Source organism: Notamacropus eugenii, chromosome 2 (assembly GCF_028372415.1).
Source record: "Notamacropus eugenii isolate mMacEug1 chromosome 2, mMacEug1.pri_v2, whole genome shotgun sequence".
Lineage (NCBI taxonomy): Eukaryota > Metazoa > Chordata > Mammalia > Diprotodontia > Macropodidae > Notamacropus > Notamacropus eugenii.
The window spans coordinates 478,382,488-478,399,794 of NC_092873.1; the positions used below are offsets into that span (position 1 = coordinate 478,382,488).

The 17,307-nt window shown below is 41.1% G+C and overlaps 1 protein-coding gene across 4 annotated transcripts in view; it reads left to right on the plus strand.

Moving 5' to 3' along the window:
- Window positions 1-17,307, plus strand: part of GPR161 (G protein-coupled receptor 161) — a 50,394-nt gene that overhangs the window by 19,795 nt on the left and 13,292 nt on the right. For all 4 annotated transcript variants that reach the window (XM_072648718.1, XM_072648719.1, XM_072648717.1 and 1 more), the window contains 2 exons: window positions 6,196-6,920; window positions 13,730-13,834. In XM_072648718.1, the coding sequence (XP_072504819.1) occupies window positions 6,196-6,920; window positions 13,730-13,834 (830 nt within the window). The remainder of the gene's footprint in view (window positions 1-6,195; window positions 6,921-13,729; window positions 13,835-17,307) is intronic.

A 17,307-nucleotide genomic window follows, 5' to 3' on the forward strand; every position in this document is an offset into this window, starting at 1 on the left:
TATATTTTAGCTAAAAATATTATTTAAAAACATTATTCTGAGGAACCCAGAGATTGCTCCCAAAATCTATGCCAGAGGAGTCCCTAACACAACAAAGGTGAAGGAGCCCTTAGCTGCAGAGAAGAACCCAAATTCCAGATTGGAAAGACCCTCCCTTTCTCTTTTAGAGGATAAATGTAGCTAAAGGATATTGACAAAAATTAATTCCAAACATTTATTAAGTAATTTCTCTCAATAGAAGCCTATGTTAGGGAAACATCAAAATCAATAAAATGTGTTTCTTGACTTCCAGTAAGTGGCATAGGGATGCTAGGGTTCAAGGACAAAGGAATGACATGCTGATGGGAGAAGGAGGCAAGGGATAATGGAGAAGGGCTTTAATAGTTTTAAAACTCAGTGATTGCCTTTTCGTTGGGGTGATGGGATGCCACTAAGCCTTAGTTACGCTACCTGAATATACCATTAAAATATGTAAATGATATCAACTCTATACCATTTGTAACCCAAATATCCTCTCACCAGAGTGGTTTTGTTGTATCAGGATGGGGGCTTTGTCAATGCATTAATGACCTCCTGAGTTCATTCACTCACTTAAGAAGCCAGAGATGTCCAATAGGATTTTGCTGGTGGAGTTCCCCCGTGTTTACCTTGATTAGGGTTTGGCTAGGGTCCAGACCATTCTGGGTAGGTGATACCCTAGACCTGAGGTAAGGCAGGTGATGCTGTCTGTCCAATCATAAAAAGTTCACCTGACTACGTGTTGGCATGGGAACCTGGAAAGGCTAATGCCACTGGGGCCCTCTTATCTCCTCTGTGCTCTCATGGCTTCCCTTTCTGAACATGATTTCATTGCACATGATGAATAATAGCTGTGTTGGTCCCCCCAGCTCTCTACTGCAGAGTTCAGCCCAAACCAGGTTAATTATAATTAGGCAATGTTTAACCAGATAAATACAAAGGCACAGCAGCATGGATAATATTAATTTGTGGTTTTCTGAGTTAATACACAGCCCACAGGGATCCCTTTCTATTTGAATTTGACACAAGTGCCCTCGGAGTTATTGTCTTGTCACCCTCTGATCCAATCCAACAGTAATTAAGCGCTCTCTGTGTTCAAGGAACTATACTAGACACTGGATTAGAAAGAAAAGAGAAAAAACTGTCATTGCCCTTAGGAAGCCTACTCTCTTTTGCGAGACTTACAGTTCCTCCTAGAATGTAAACTGCAAGAAAGTAGGGAATGAGTTTAAAGTTTCTATATGCTCTGTAGGGCAGCTAGGTGGAAAGAGTGCCAGGCCTGGACTCAGGAGGACTCATCTTGCTAAGTTCAAATCTGGCTATGTGACCCTGGACAAGTCACTTTACTCTGTTTGCCTCAGTTTCCTCATCTGTAAAATGAGTTGGAGAAGCTGGAAATGGCAAACAGTTCCAATATCTTTGCCAAGAAAACCCCAAATGGGTTTTCAAGAGTCAGAGACAACTGAAAACAACCGAACAACTCCCCTAGCACCTAGCTTTGGGCTCCCACCATAATAGGTGCTAAATAAATGTGGATTATTGGATAAACACCTACTTTTGGAGCTTCTACAGTGATTGTCACGCTCATCATTTTCAACGAATTTTTTAGCCATTATCTCCCAAGTGCCAGGTGCTCCAGAGGTTTACAGAATAGAGCAGGTTTCTTCTGAGAAGGAACTGTGTGTGTGTTCTCTGAGTGCCTCTAACATAGCATACATTGGGGGTTCAGTAACTGTGGTTAAGTGTTACAGCCTGCAGAGACTGCAAGTCACTTGTTTGAGCTTATTGTATCAAACAGAGTGAGTTTTTAAATAAGCAGGTGTCTTTGCATTCTGATGCCAAAGTGATTTTCCTAAAGCGTAGGTCTCTGCATCCCACTGCCCCACCTTAATAAATTCCAGCGAATTCTCCTTATTTCCAAGATCAAGTAGAAAGCCCTCAGTCTGACTTTTAAAGCTCTTCCTAACTCGGTCACTTTCCACAAGGTTGCTCTTTTTACACTTTATTCTTCATGCAACGTTCCACAATGCAGCTACATAGGCTCACTTGCTGTCCTCACACACCACCCTCTGTCACATCTCCGGGACTTGCCTGACTGTCTCCCATGCTTGGAATTCTCTCCCCTCTCAGTTCCACATCTCAGAATCCCTGGTTTCCTTCTCAGCTTAATTGTTCCCTTCCCCAAGAGACCTTTCTCAGTGCTCCCAGGAAGTGGCCTTCCCTGCTAAGATCACCTTCCCCCTGTTCTACCTATGGACTTGTTATTTTTACAGTTGTCTCTTCCATTAGATGTAAGCTTCCTGAGGACAGAGATTGTTTTTACATTTCTTTTTAACTCCAGAACTTAGCACTGTGCCTGGAACATAGTAAGATATTAATAACAATATTATAACATTGACATTAATTATTAATACGGAGAAGTACTTGTTGGTTGATAATCCCCAACTTAGACACCAAGAAGGCCTTAAACTAACTTCTGAGATTTGGATCTAACCCCTTGCACAGAGCCCATGCTCAGAGAAAGAACTTATTTGTTTAATTATATTCAGGTGAACACATCTCCACACTCCCACTCAATCACAACTTTCCTCCTTGCACATCAGGTATAGGGCTCAAGCTAGAATCCACCTGGACCCTTAGAAGTTTGCTGGGGTCCCCAGGGGACAAAGACATGACTACAGCTAGTAGACTCCCGCCTCCTAAACAAGCTGCCTTACCATGTAAGACAGACGGCAAGAATGGAGGTTTTTCCATTGCTTGATTGCATTTGGACAACAGCCCAAAGGAGTGATTTCATTTCAGCACTGGTTGATTCATTTATTTAATCAAACTTTTATTAAGTACCTGCTTACGTAAAAGGCACCTGTATTAGGGCAAGAGATGCCAAGATGCAAAAAAGAAAATGGTGCAATAGGGAGCTGATGGCACATTTGGTTGAAGCTTGCAACTGCAGAATTCAGGATGAGCGAAGATAGACTATCTTAGGGAAAATAAGAGATTTAGACAGAGTGCTTTAGTAAAATTCTCTGAGGGAAACCATACTCAGCTGCAAGTCATCAAAGAAATGATTTGAGAGAAGGTGGCAATTGTACTGTACCTTAAAGGAAGGGAGGAATTTCATCATTTCTACTTACAATGGAAGGGAACTTATTCTAGGAAGCTTCTGTGGAATAGGGTAAAAACAGAGGGAGTGGGGGAAGGGTACAGAAAGAGATCAGTGAGGAAGAACTGTCCAGTTTTGCTGGAAGGTCACTAATGGAAGCTGCTAAGTGGTGCCACAGTGCACAGAGTACTGGGCCTGGAGTCAGGAAGAGCTGAGTCCGAATTCGTCTCAGCCACTTAGCTGTGTGACCCTGCGCAAGTCACTTAACTTCTGTTTAATCCACTGGAGAAGGAGATGGTAAACTACTCCAGTATTTTTGCTAAGAAAATGTCATGAACGGTGTTGAAAGGCTATGATTTATGAGGTCAGAAAGAGTCAGACACAACCGAATGACTGAACAGCGAGAATAATTAAAGGGTTATAATATGAAATTTAGCTGTAAAGGTAGGCTGAAGCCAGATTACGAGAGCCTTAAGTGTTAGGTTAAGGATATAGTTTGCTTTTTACTTTTTAAAAGATAATTTCATAAAGTGCATTGGCCAGATGCGTAAGATTAAAGTATCTAGAATAAGACAATCACCTTGGTTATTTGAGTTATTCTAATGAAGGATTTTGTTTTATGGTAATTAGCTATCCACATGTCTAAAAAAATTGAATGAGAAATCACTAATGATCTGACAAATAAAAATGGTCTTAATGTACAGAAACATTTAAAACAAATTTCTCTCCATTCCTTACCCCTGACATTTTAGGGAAATCAATTTTTCTTACTCTTTTAGAAATTACATTTCCTCCTGTAGGTTGGAAACAAGTATATTACTTGAGAGAGAGACACAGACACAACTAGATAGAGGAAGTGACAGTAGGAAGATGAGGAGAAATGAATAGAAGAGGAGAGAAAAGCAGAATAGAAAAAAGGTTAGAAAGAGGTTGTTGACTTGTTGTTTCAGTCATGGTGAACTCTCCATGATCCCATTTGGGATTTTCTTGGCAGAGATACTGGAATAGTTTGCCTTCTTTTCTTCTCCAGCTCATTATACAGATGAGGAATCTGAGGCAAACAGTGACTTGCCCAGGGTCACACAGCTTCTGAGGCTGGATTTGAATTTAGGAAGAGGAGTCTTCTTGACTCCAGGCCTGGCACTCTATCCACCGTGCCCCCTACCTGCCTCAGAAAGAAATTATTTGAGGATAAATCAAGAGGGGGTATAGCTGGGATGTTTATAAAATGCCAAAAGAACCAGCCAGTTAGTTTAATTAGTTTAGCCAAACAAGCAGTGCAGTGAAAGAAATAGACCAGTTGGTTTGACTGAATTGACTTGGTCACTACAGTCAACATAAACCATATGGTGGACCTGTGTGAACATAACCAGAAGGAGAACATAAAGAATGCATAGACTGATGTGAGTGAAACTAGCTATTTAGAAGAAATTAGCCATTTAAATGTTAGTGTCTGAATCAACAGGAATGGAAGAAGTAATTGTACACTTGCTAACGGGGGAAGATGAATTAGGCACTTGAAAAGTTTCACTGGAAATAAAATAACACAGTCCTAAGGCTAAAAGAGCTTAGAAATGAATGTTCTTGGGATCAGTGCCCACGGAAAATGTTTTTCAGAGTCTCATTCCACAGGTTGACAGATGACATTGTTACTAAAAATAGCGTTAACCAAAACAACAAAATAAATTGGGGTGACATATCTGGTTATGCAGAAGATAATGGTATTTTCCAGAGATTGTCCAATGCACTGTACAGTGTTTATCTGGGTTTCTAAGAGTTGAGTTCTGTCTCATTGTTTTTATTATTGTGATCATAATAAAATAGAGGTTCTTGTCAGGGCAATTGCTGATATGTCATGAAAGTCAAACTTCTGAAGACTCAAAACCCATGAATGTCATTTCCTTACATGTAATACATTTTCAAGATTTATCCATAATGTCAATCGACCAGCAAGTATTTATTAAGCGTCTACTCTGTGCCAGGCGCTGCACGGGGGACTGGATATATAAGGACAAAGAATGAAACAGTCCCTACTTGTAAGAAGCTTATATTGTAATGGAAGAGACAAGTACATATATAAATACATGTAAGTATGTATGTGTATATATGTACATATATACACACACATATACATATATATGCATACACACACACACATGCACATGCATACCCCTCTGGCTTCAAGAAGCTGTAGCATATGCAGTGGCCACACTCTGGTAAAATCATAGATGGGCTAAACCAGATTGAAGGTAATTGACAGGCCTCAAATCCATTGGTGAGTTAGAGGGAAGTCTAGCCCAAGCATATGAAGACTTTTACCAGTGGAATGAGCAGATTAAAACAATGTGTTCCAAGGGCCATAAAGATGGCTGGAGCAAGAACTGTGGAATACTTAGAGCTTGGTCAGACATCTGAGATGCCAAGGTCATCCATTGCATCTTGGGCTCTCAACAGTCAGTCTGACTTCTGTCTTGCCCCTGGACTTTGATGACTCTGGAAGAGAGAGTGAGGCTGATGACTTTGAGTAACTCTGCCTCACTTAAATCCAGTTCATGAACAAGTCAAGACATCGCTACCTGATGTCATTAGTTCTTGTAGAAAATGAAGGATGAGTAATAGTATAAACATATGTAACAGAAAGTGAAAAAATATATACAAAGTAGTTGAATACAAGGTAATTTTGGAGGGAGAGTACCAGCTTTTGGGGAGATCAGAATATTATTATTATTTATTATTTAATAATTATTTCGAAGTGCTTTTAAGATTTAAAAAGTGTTTTCCTTAAAATAATCTAGCAAGTTATTAAAATTTATTCGTCATTAATTTAATTAATCATTATTTTTAAAAGTATTATTTTTAATCATCTTACAATTAATTTAACTTATTATATATAAGTATAGCTTTACATTGGCCTATAAACCATGTAGTTTTTACCTTGCCTGGTATCAATGCCAGCAGGGTGCTGTTTGCTGATGGGAATCGTCTCATCATTCAGACTCCCTAACTCTCCCTAGAATATTTGCCATCACATGTTTTATTCCATTTATGACCTCTCCCCGCATCTGTTTTGCCAGCTACTATGCTGTCCTTTATCCCATGGTGTACCCCATGAAGATCACTGGGAACCGGGCTGTGCTTGCCCTCGTCTACATCTGGCTCCACTCCCTCATCGGCTGCCTCCCCCCCTTGTTCGGCTGGTCATCGGTGGAGTTTGATGAGTTCAAATGGATGTGTGTAGCTGCCTGGCACCGGGAGGTTGGGTACACGGCCTTTTGGCAAATATGGTGTGCTCTGTTGCCCTTTGTGGTCATGGTGGTTTGCTATGGCTTCATCTTCCATGTAGCCAGGGTGAAGGCCCGCAAGGTTCACTGTGGTACAGTGGTCATTGTGGAGGAGGATGCCCAAAGAAATGGGAGGAAAAACTCTAACACCTCCACCTCCTCCTCAGGCAGTAGGAGGAACACTTTCCAAGGCGTGGTGTACTCTGCCAACCAGTGCAAGGCACTCATCACCATCTTGGTAGTGATCGGTGCATTCGTTATCACATGGGGCCCCTACATGGTCGTCATCACTTCTGAGGCCCTCTGGGGGAAGAACAGTGTCTCTCCTGCCTTGGAGACCTTAGCCACATGGTTGTCCTTTACCAGTGCCATCTGCCACCCTCTCATCTATGGACTTTGGAACAAGACAGTGCGCAAAGAGTTATTAGGCATGTGCTTTGGAGACCGTTATTACCGAGAACCATTTGTTCAGCGACCAAGAACTTCCAGGCTATTCAGCATCTCCAACAGGATCACAGGTAACACATGTCTTAGAGAATGGAAACATAGAGGTAATGTAGGTGGGCAATTTGTCTTAATTGATTATGACCATAGATAACAAAGGGTAGTAGGTAGGTGGCACTATAGTGGATAGACAGCTGTGCCTGGAGTCAGGAAGACTTTTCTTTCTGAGATCAAATCTGGCCTCAGACATTTACTAGCTGTTTGACCCTGGGCAAGTCACTTCACTCTGTTTGCCTCAGTTTCCTCATCTATAAAATGAGCTGGAGAAGGAAATGTCAAACCACTCCAGAATCTTTGCCAAGAAAACCCCAAATCGGCTCACAAAGAGTCAGACATGATTGAAATGACCAAACAACACCAACAAAATAGATAATAAGTGTGGGTTTGTGGGTTTTTTGAGCATTAGTTCACATAGCTACTATAGTTGCTGCTATTCCATCCAGGCAACTGTAGCTAAGTAGCACCAAATCTATATTGGATATTGGAAATGATTCTGGAGGAGACTAGAATGCAAACATTCAGGATACATTAGGGAGTGAATCTGGCCAGTGTAGTGTGGTTGAGGGAAAGGAACAGCAATCTTGGACTGAGAAGATTCGAGTACAAGTCCTGGTTCTGAGATTTTCTAACTTTGTGGCCCTGGAAAAACACTTAAAATTCTCTGATCCTCATCTGTAAAATGGAAATAGTAATACAGTATTTTGAGGAAAATGCTTTATAAGCTGGAAGGTGCTATACAAATTGGAATAGTATTTGTTATATCCCTTAAACATTCATCGTTGTTCATCATCATCTTCAGGGCTTCTGTCTATAATAGAGTTGCAAGATTAGAAGGGACATGAAAAAACAATCAGTCAGCATTTATTAAGCACTTACTATTTTCCAAGCATCTGTGCCAACCCATTTCCATAACAAGAAAGCTCTCTACAACCTCCTTGGTAATCCAGCCTCTACTCTAAAGCCTCCAGTGATAGGGAATTCACCACATCTCATTGTAATAATGTATTCCATTTTTTGAGATGTTTCAGTTGTTAGGAGGTATTTCCTTCTGTTGAGATAAAAGTTGACTCCATGTATTATCTATCCATTGGTCCTAGTTGTTCTCTCTAGAGCAGAGTAGAATGATTTTAATCTCTCTTTCCTATGCTAACTTTTCAAATATTTTCAAATATTTGAGGATGGCTTAATGCCTATTCCCCATTCCATTCGTGCTAAAACATCTGTAGTTCTGTAAATCTGTATATCTTGGTACAATATCAAGTCTCTTCACCATTCCAGTCACCCTCCTATGGTCTAGATCAGGCTTCCTAGTGTCCTTTTTCAAATGTGGTGCCCCAAGCTGACCATGATACCCTACATGTGGTGTGACCCGGCCCCAGGACAGCAGTGCTATTGTCTCTCTCACTCTGGACATTCTTTTCCATAGTCAATAGATTAATGTAGATTTCTTGGCTGCCGCATCACACTGCTCACTCATAGTAAATTTTCAGTCTCCTCAACCCAGAGGTGCTTTTTAAATTTTGTTTTGTTTTTTTCACTTGAATTGCTTTCTAGTCTACTTGTAGAGGTTTGTTTTTTAAACCAAGCAAGGGTTTTGCACTCAGTCATCACTGAATTTTGTCTTAGTGGAGGGTAATTGAAGAGAGTTGCTGTTGTTTTACAATTTCAGAGGTTGGCCAAAAGTAGCCTTTAAGTATGATGTTCTTTCACTGACCAGAGTTGTGGTAAAAGAAAAAGATGCATTTTCTTGGATGATGGAGAACTGGCCCTATTATTTTCTTCATCTTTCTGAGCTTCTGCTTCCACCCTGGAATTCCTATGGTCCTGTATTGCCAGGACCCCAAAACTAAGGGAATATTTCCCTGAGTGTGTCAGTGACTTTTTCTCTGCATGGACCAACATGACTTTCTGATTCCCAGTCACAGTTCACAAGGCAGAATCACTTTCCTCCTCCCTTAACAAGGGAGAACTACCCCATCAATATTCCCTTCCTTATCCCTTAGGAGAAAATGACCACATGAAGATGTGATATACTAATTTGAAAAGGCTACCAAACATAGAAAGACTTAGGTTTTAAAATTTAACCATTGCCTATTCTTCTTGCCTTATTCCGTACCATTCTCCCCTTACCCCCAGTCCTAAATCGTGTTTAAAATGGAAAGTTACCTTTTCTTTTGGAATACAGTGGAATCTGGTTAAATAGATATGCCAGGAAGGAGATACACTGCTGGGTCACATTAAGAAAATGTGGCTTTTATTGTGTGGTTGCTGCCTTGAGCAGTGTTTTATGAATACTTCCCCAAAATGAAGCAGAAAAGTGATCTCTTTTATGACTAAAATAGACCAGTACTGGCTTATTCTGCCCATGAAGCAAAACTTCATTCATCAGCTAAATGATATGAAAAGTTCTGTTCAAACTAATGCAACCCAGATTGCAAAGGGATGGAGGAGAGAAGGAGAGAGACTGAAAAGAGAAAGAATTGGAGGCAGTGAGAGTCAACAAGTTTTAAAATAATTGAGCAAAAAAGAAAGAATAGAGAGAGGGCATAGGATTTCAGGGAAGCCTCTTTTTGGTCTGGGGAGATCAGAGGATGTCGAAAGCAGATGGGAAGGAGCCAGTGATGAGGAAATGATGAAGATGCATGAGTGGATAACTGCTACAGCAAGACCCTAGGGGAAGTGGAGGAATCAGGGTCAAAGGTACAGAGAGGTAAACCTTGTTGAGTAATAGAGGCATCTCTTTAGTAACTGGAAGGGAAAGGAAAGGATATGATGATAAGAAAATTTGAGAAAAGGAGGAGGGGAGTGAAGAGAGTTTCTGTTGAATGACCTCAGTTTTCTCTGTGAAGTAGGATGCTAATTATGTATGGGGTTGAGAAGAAATTGGGACAGAGGAAAGGAAGAAAAGGTTTCAACTAGTCATGAGGGGAATGAGAAAAGATGTGAAGAAGAGAGGGAAAGGATTATCTTACAGTTGAAGTTGTCTAGCATACAACTTTAATGGATGAAATCAGCTAGATTTTATGACTTTCTCCAATCTGAAAACTTTATGATTGCCTCAACAATCTGGAAGTAGAAGCAGGAGAATCTGATGGTGAGGGTCACTCAGAGCCTAGTTATAGAAGATGATCCAGGAGAGTAGGAAATGATCAAGGAGCTGGAGGTTGTGATGAAGTCAGAGAACAGGTTAAGGAAGGGGAGTGTGTGTGAGAAACTACGATAGAAGTCTTTGAATTTCAGAATCTTGGGAGTGATGCAGTTCAGTCACATAGTGAGATCTAAATTGTAACTATGTTGGCGAATAACCACAGTGGAGAAGGGCTTCATTGTTCCTGAGGTTTGAGTCCTGGCGTTAGAGAGACTGACCATTTCTGGAGTTCAGTTCAGGTCCCACAGTTTAGGAAGGGCAGTGAGGAGCTAGAGGATGACTATCCAGAGGAGGGTTCAGAGAATGGGAAATGACTTGGAAATCATGTCAAGTGAGCATTGGTTGTAGGAAATGATTATGTATGGCTGGAGAAAGAAGACCTATGCAAGAAATGGTAGCCATTATATGGAAGGGGTCTACAAAGGGCAGAACCCAAAGCAACAGGAAGAATGTTAAAAAGAGGCATATTTAGACTTGATGCAAGGGGAGCATTGTCAGAGAGTTGTGCAAGAGTGCCATGGATTATGTTGGGATTTAGCGGGTTCTCTTTCACTGCAGGTCTTTAAGTAAAGAAAGGATACAGGTAGGGGTCAGATTAGGGTGCTAAGTTAGAATGAGCACTAGATTTGGAGTCAGAGAGTGTCCATTCAAATTCTACCTCTCATATACTCTCTGCTTGTGTTATCTTGGAAAAATGGATTCATCTCCTTGTTCCCTAGTTCCTCAGTTAGAAAAAGGAGGTTGGATTGAATGACCTCTCGGGTCTTTTCTAGCTTTAAATGTATGATTGTCTAGTTTCTTCTATGACTGAGATTTTGAAATTTTGGATACTCTGCTCACCAGTGCAGATTGCAACCCTTCTACCTTAGTAAGTTACTACAGCTAAAAAAATGAAATATTTGATGGCCAACCTTTTGCTTGATGAGCCTCTGAAAACCCAGCAAAATTGGCCTCAGATGAGAGAGAGAGAGAGAGAGAGAGAGAGAGAGAGAGAGAAAGAGAGAGAGAGAGAGAGAGAGTGAGAGTGTGACTGACTGACAGATGACACTCAATTGATTGCTCTTGGCTCACATTCCACAGTTGTTTGGCTTGTCCTCTGCTCGGATAAGTTTCAAGAACCCAGAGTCACTCCTCTGCAGAACAGAACAGTAGAATCAGGAATTAAACATATTTCTCAAAAAGAAGTCAGATAATACATTTCCATGTGAGACTGAAGTGGTATTTTGAGGTTCTCTACTGTTGTGGATTACATGTGCTGCTCTCCCATCTTCTGTCCTCTGTTGGTACAGATAACTGGGAATTGACTACGCTAAATTTTTATTGGAACTGTTTCTTCTGGAAAATTTCAGTCCAAGAAATATTTAAAAAAAACATAATTGTACAGCATTCTAAAAACTGCTTTGTGATCCTAAGCAGAAATTTAATTTTACATTTGGCCTGGAGCTATCTGGCTGCCTTCAGGATGCCAGGAGTTGTATAAACATGTTGAGGGTGGTATTTAATTGTTAAATAGCTATGGCTTTCAGCTGGGCCTGCAGATGACTCCTGGGTTTTGTCTCTTCTGATCCATTGGCTCATATACAAATAGTCACATCCCTAAGTGAAGAAAGAGTAAAGCTTAGGTTTTCCTAAAGATGCTAGCTACACAACAGGGATGTTTTAAGTTGCTAGTTCACCTACTGTACAATTTTGCCACTAGCCAGACCCACTTAAAATTTTTTTTTCCAAATACTCTCAACTTCAGTTTTTTTTGGTTCTGATGGAAGGCTATTTTCATCCATAGTTCGTTACTGAGCTCTTCAGGAAGTTTCTAATTGGCACAACCCTTCTTCTAGGCAGCACATTCTTCCATAAACTAGGAGCTTCCTGGCCCTTGGTTGCCTGAACTCTCAATGCCTTTGCTGTCCTTCCTGTGAAAAGGGCACCAAGCCCATTGCTCCCAAATGGATGAGGGGAAATTGCTTGATTCAGGAGGATGTGCCAGATGAAAGTGAAATGCAAGAGCTCCACAAATCTGAATTGACTGAAACAGTTTCTCAGCTTGCGGTCATGCTGATATGCTGCTGGGAGAGTCAGCCTTCTTGGCTGTTGTCACGATCCCTTGACTAGTGCTCCAGAACTAACTGTGGTTCTAGCCATCCTATTTGACAGGGGATGTTGAGCCATTTAACCATCTCCCTTCCTCCAGTTCTGGACTGCACCCTTGGAATCCAGTTACCTCCTGGGTGCTAAAGGCCTGGACAAAGATGAGCAAGAGAATGATGCTTAACTATGTCTCTGGACTTCATCTCTGTCCTGGCTTAGCCTGGTGTATAAATGCCTTAATCAGAAGCACAAGAAGGACTGCAGAACTCATTGCGATATAAACTACACAAAGGTCACTTGCTTACTGAGCTGCTGACCAGGAGTGCCCTTCCTCCCAACCCCACCTCACCCATAAACAATAATGACCTCTTTTGCCTAGGGCAAGAGGGGAAGGGATGCTTTTATCACCAAATACCATCATAGGAAACATGGAAACATTAATACAGAATCTTCTCTCTTAGGACTGATCTTAGAAAGGCAGGTCCAGAAATTGAAATCTGAGTAATTGAAAAATCCTAGTTCCAGAGAACAGCTAATGAAACCACTTTCCTCCTGAGGCAGAGAGGTGAGGGACTATCAGAGCAGAATGTTGTATCCATCCTAGGGTCACTATGTTTCTAGGGGTTGTGTTTGTTTAACTGATGTGTCTTCCACGTAAGGGAGGGTTCAGCCTGGGACTTGGAGTGGGGAGGTATTTTCAGAAGTAATTATGATTAAAAAAAACACATCAATAATACTTTTTTAAAAGGTAGAAGAGGCAGCTAGGTGGTGCACTGGATGGAGTACCTGCTCTGGAGTCAGGAGGACTTCACAAATCCAGCCTCAGACACTTATTACTGTGTGACCCTGTGCACTTCACTTAACCCTGATTCTCCCCCGCCCAAAACAAGGTAGAATAGATTACTCCCTAGGGGTGTATGATGGCTGTCTCCAAATTTTGCTTCTCCTCTTGCCTATTAATTCTTGGGGTCTGTTGTGTTGGTGGAAAAAACACAACTAGATAGCCTAGTATCCATCAGCACTGGACTTGGAATCAGATAGAAGGCCTGAGTTTGAATCCTGCCCAAGACATTCTAGCTGTGAGCCTCTGGACTAGTCATTTAATGTCTTTTGAGTTCTGGCTTGCTCATCTGTAAAATGGGGAGAATAATAGCACCCCCATCAGGGTGTTTGTGAGAATCAAATGAAAATGTGTGTATACACTTATATACATGTATATACCATGCTTTGTGAACCTCAAAGTACCATAGGAATGTTAGCTATTATCATCATTATCACCATTAATATCCTGAAAGTTTTATTTATTCCTTTGGGGAATAAATTTTGTCCCTTCAAAATGCAAAGGCCAAGAGTAGGAGCAGTGAATTGTTTTCCTAATTTACAGTTAACTCTGAATAAATCTATCCAATCTGTTTCCTGGTGCTAGGAACATATTTTCATATGAGTCCAGCATGGACAAAGCAGGGGACAGAGGAGTGGTCTGGAGGAGAAAGCTTGAGGATTTATGAATGGGCAGGGGGATCTAGAAAGTTCTGTCTTGATCCAACCCTGAACGCTTCCTGTCTACAAATGCTGCCTTTTGTCTTACAGACCTGGGACTGTCTCCACACCTTACTGCCCTCATGGCAGGAGGGCAGCCGCTGGGTCACAGTAGCAGTACCGGGGACACTGGCTTCAGTTGCTCTCAGGATTCAGGTAAACCATTCTGAGTCGGTAGGAACATCCTTGGCATAGTTGTAAAAACTGAAAAGAATGAAGGTTGCCCTGGGGGGAATGGTAAGGGGTGGGGGTAGGGGAGCATGTTTGCCCCATAGGACTTAGAAGGCAGGAGATGGGGTTTCTAACCCTGGCTCTGGCTCATTTGCTATATAACCTCAGGCAAGTTGCATGACTTTTCTGTATTTCTTCTTTTACAAGTGATATTAATTCCTATTTCTGCTGCCTAGCAGTGTTGCTTAACTGTTAGATTAAAAAGAGATGAGAGCATGGGTTGTTCTTGTGAGGTGTTCTACAATGGTGAAGTAGTAATGTGATTATTAGTGTAATCATTCCTAATCTGTGACTTGGGATAGTATCAGTCTATGCTTAACATTCAGGAACTGTTTCCTAGGCACTAGGGATATAGACAAAAGGCAAACAGCCCCTGTCCTTGAGGAGCTCACCTTCTGATGAAGAAAAAATACACACGTGTAGGTCTCAATACAATCTATGATGCTCCCGAGGGATGGGGAATGAACTAGCACATGGGGAAACCAGGAAAGGCCAAAGGCAGCACTAAAGCTCTGTCTTGAAGGAAACTAGAGATTGATTCCAAGAGGCAAAAGTGGGGCAGGAGCACATTCCAAACAGTGCAAAGTCATGGAGGCAGGAGATAGACTGTCATGGGGGAGGAATGGTAAGAAGGCCAGTATGGCTGAACTGAAGAGTGCCTCCAAGGGTTAAAATAAGGAGGCTGCAAAGAGATCTGTTTGTGAAGAGTGTTAAATGCCAAATTGGGTGGGGGAGGGGGTAATGTAGAAAAAGTTCAAGGGACATAATTAATGATCAGTTTTATTAATTATGGCTAACAGATAATAAGATGGTGGTCATTTGGCTGTGTCTCATAAACCAAAGACAAGTCATGGAGGCTGATCAACCCTTATATACCCTTGGAAGAATGGGCGTTCCTAACCGGGGAAAATCAGCTCTGACTGGTTAATAATGCATGAGACAATGACAGAATTTGGAACTTAAAACTTCAAAAAAATGTTTAAAAATTGTTTGAATATGTAATTGGGGAACAAATAAAATACTGTATTAAAATATTTTAAAAGAGAATGAATATTATAGTGAAAGGTGGACCAATTCTAATGAGGGTTTGCGGGCCATGACTTTGACTATGTTATTCTTTCTCATTTCTACCCAGATCACCCTCCTTACCCCAGTGTAGACAAAGGGATCCGCCTTCACCCAAGCCTGCCTGAGTAGAACACAATGGGCAAGAATTCTCCTAGATTAGATTCTCTTTGTAAGGTTGTTTAGTTGGGTGTAGATGGAAAGCATGTATCCTAGGATTTGGGCATTCTTATCTATCAGTAATGTCCTTCAGAGGCTGACTGAATAACCTGCAGGGGTTTATTTCTGAATGAAGAAATAGAAAGGGAAAACTTTGATCTCAATTAATAATTGGTTATTAATATGAGGAAACTAGGAATAATCAGAACTACTGGAATTTATTGCCTTAGTAAGCAGGTCTCTGTACCTTGTTCTTTCTGAAGAAACTTTTGAAAACAAACTCATTCCCTTCTGACTCCCTCCCTGATGGCAGAATCTTTTTCTGGGAGCTGACTGAAGCTGAGAAATCTTCCTCCCCTTGTTTGCATCCTGGTTTATTGTATAGTCAGCCACGAGTAGGCACAGACATGAATCTCTCTCTGTCAATAGAAAATCCAGATTACAATTTGCTGACCACAAGAAGAAAGTTCAGCACTATCTGTTACTCCTCCTGGTTTCTTATAATGGACTGAATGTGTTGGGGTGGAGGCGGGGGGGAGAAATGTGTGATAACTGCAGAAAGCAGAAACCTTATTCAGTGAGTTTTGGTTTGTACTTTGTCCCTAACTCCATCTTTCCCCTCAATTTCCTCAGTCAGGCACTTTCTGAAACAGCCACCAGGGATGCTTGTTCCAAAGCAGCTCTGGGTTCTAGTTGACTTTCCTTTTACCAAATGATAGAGAAGGAGTGGCTATAACAACCAGGGTTTGCTTCTATCCTTTAGGAACTCATATTTAGAAAGCTTAACAATGGCCACTGGATTAGAAAAAGATCGGTTTACATCCAGTCCTAAGGAAGGGCAATGCCAAAATGTTTAAATTAACAGTAATTGCTCTCATTTCACATACTTGCAAGGCTCTGCTTACAATTCTTCCAGCAATATGTGAATCGAGAATTACCAGAAGAGCAGGCTGGTATTCAAAGGCAGAGGAACTGGAGACCAAATTGTCAGTATTCCCAGGATTACAGAGACAGCAAGGGAGTGAAACACCTGCTTCACTGACTGCAATAAAATCTTTGACTGTGTGGATCACAACAAAATGCAGCAAGTCTTCAAAGAAGTGAGAGTATCAGATTGTCTTGCTTGTCTCCTGAAGAAACTGTATGCTGACCAAGAAGCAACAGTTAGAACCGAATATGGAACAACCGATTGGTTTAAGATTGGGAAGGGAGTATGATAAGGCTGTATATTGTCACCTTATGTATTTAATTTGTATGCAAAGTACATCTTGTGAAATGCCAGGCTGGATGAATCAACAACCAGAATTAAAGTTGGGAGAAATATCAACAATCTCATGTATGCAGGTGGAACCACTCAAATGGCAGAAAGTGAAGAATTAAGAAACCTCTTGATGAGGGTGAAAGAGGAGAGTGTAAAAGCTAGCTTGCAGCTAAACATAAAAAGAGAAAAATAGGATCATGGCAGCTGGTCCCAACACTTCCTGACAAATAGAATAAGAAAAGATAGAAGCAGTATCTGATTTTATATTCTTGGATTCAAAGATCACTGCAGACAGTGACTACAGCTATGAAATGAAGAGATCCTTGTTCCTTGGAAGAAAAGGTATGGCAAATCTGGGGGAGAGAAGAGCGTAGTATGATATGGTCCATTTGGTCAATGGAGAGTCATGACTGAATGAATGACAACAACCACCAGGAGAAACACCAGGGAGAAAAAAGAGGCAGTGTGGTAAAGAAGAAATGACTAGATTTGAAGTCAAAGACTCTTGAATGATTCAATCTTCGTTCTTACCATCAGGCCTCAGTATTTTCATCTGTTGGATTAGATGGCCTTTAAGGCTACTTCCAAACCTCATCTATTGATCCTATAATGGTTGGGGGCAGAAACTTCTTTTGACTTCTCTTCCCAGGCTCTCCTAAGGGCAGATTTCCTTTCCTTCATGAGAATATCCCTGAAGGGGTCAAGCCAATGGCCTCTTTGATGTAAATCAACAAATGATCTGTAGCTGATAACCTTAGAGTTGTCTGAGGCATGGAGAAGTTGTATAGTGTGTATCAGAGCTAAGACTTGAATCCAGTTATCCCTGACTCTGAGGCTTATTTTCTATTTACTGTGCCATACTGACTCTCAAGACTTTTATTATTCTTCAGAAAAGAAATGTGAATATGAAATA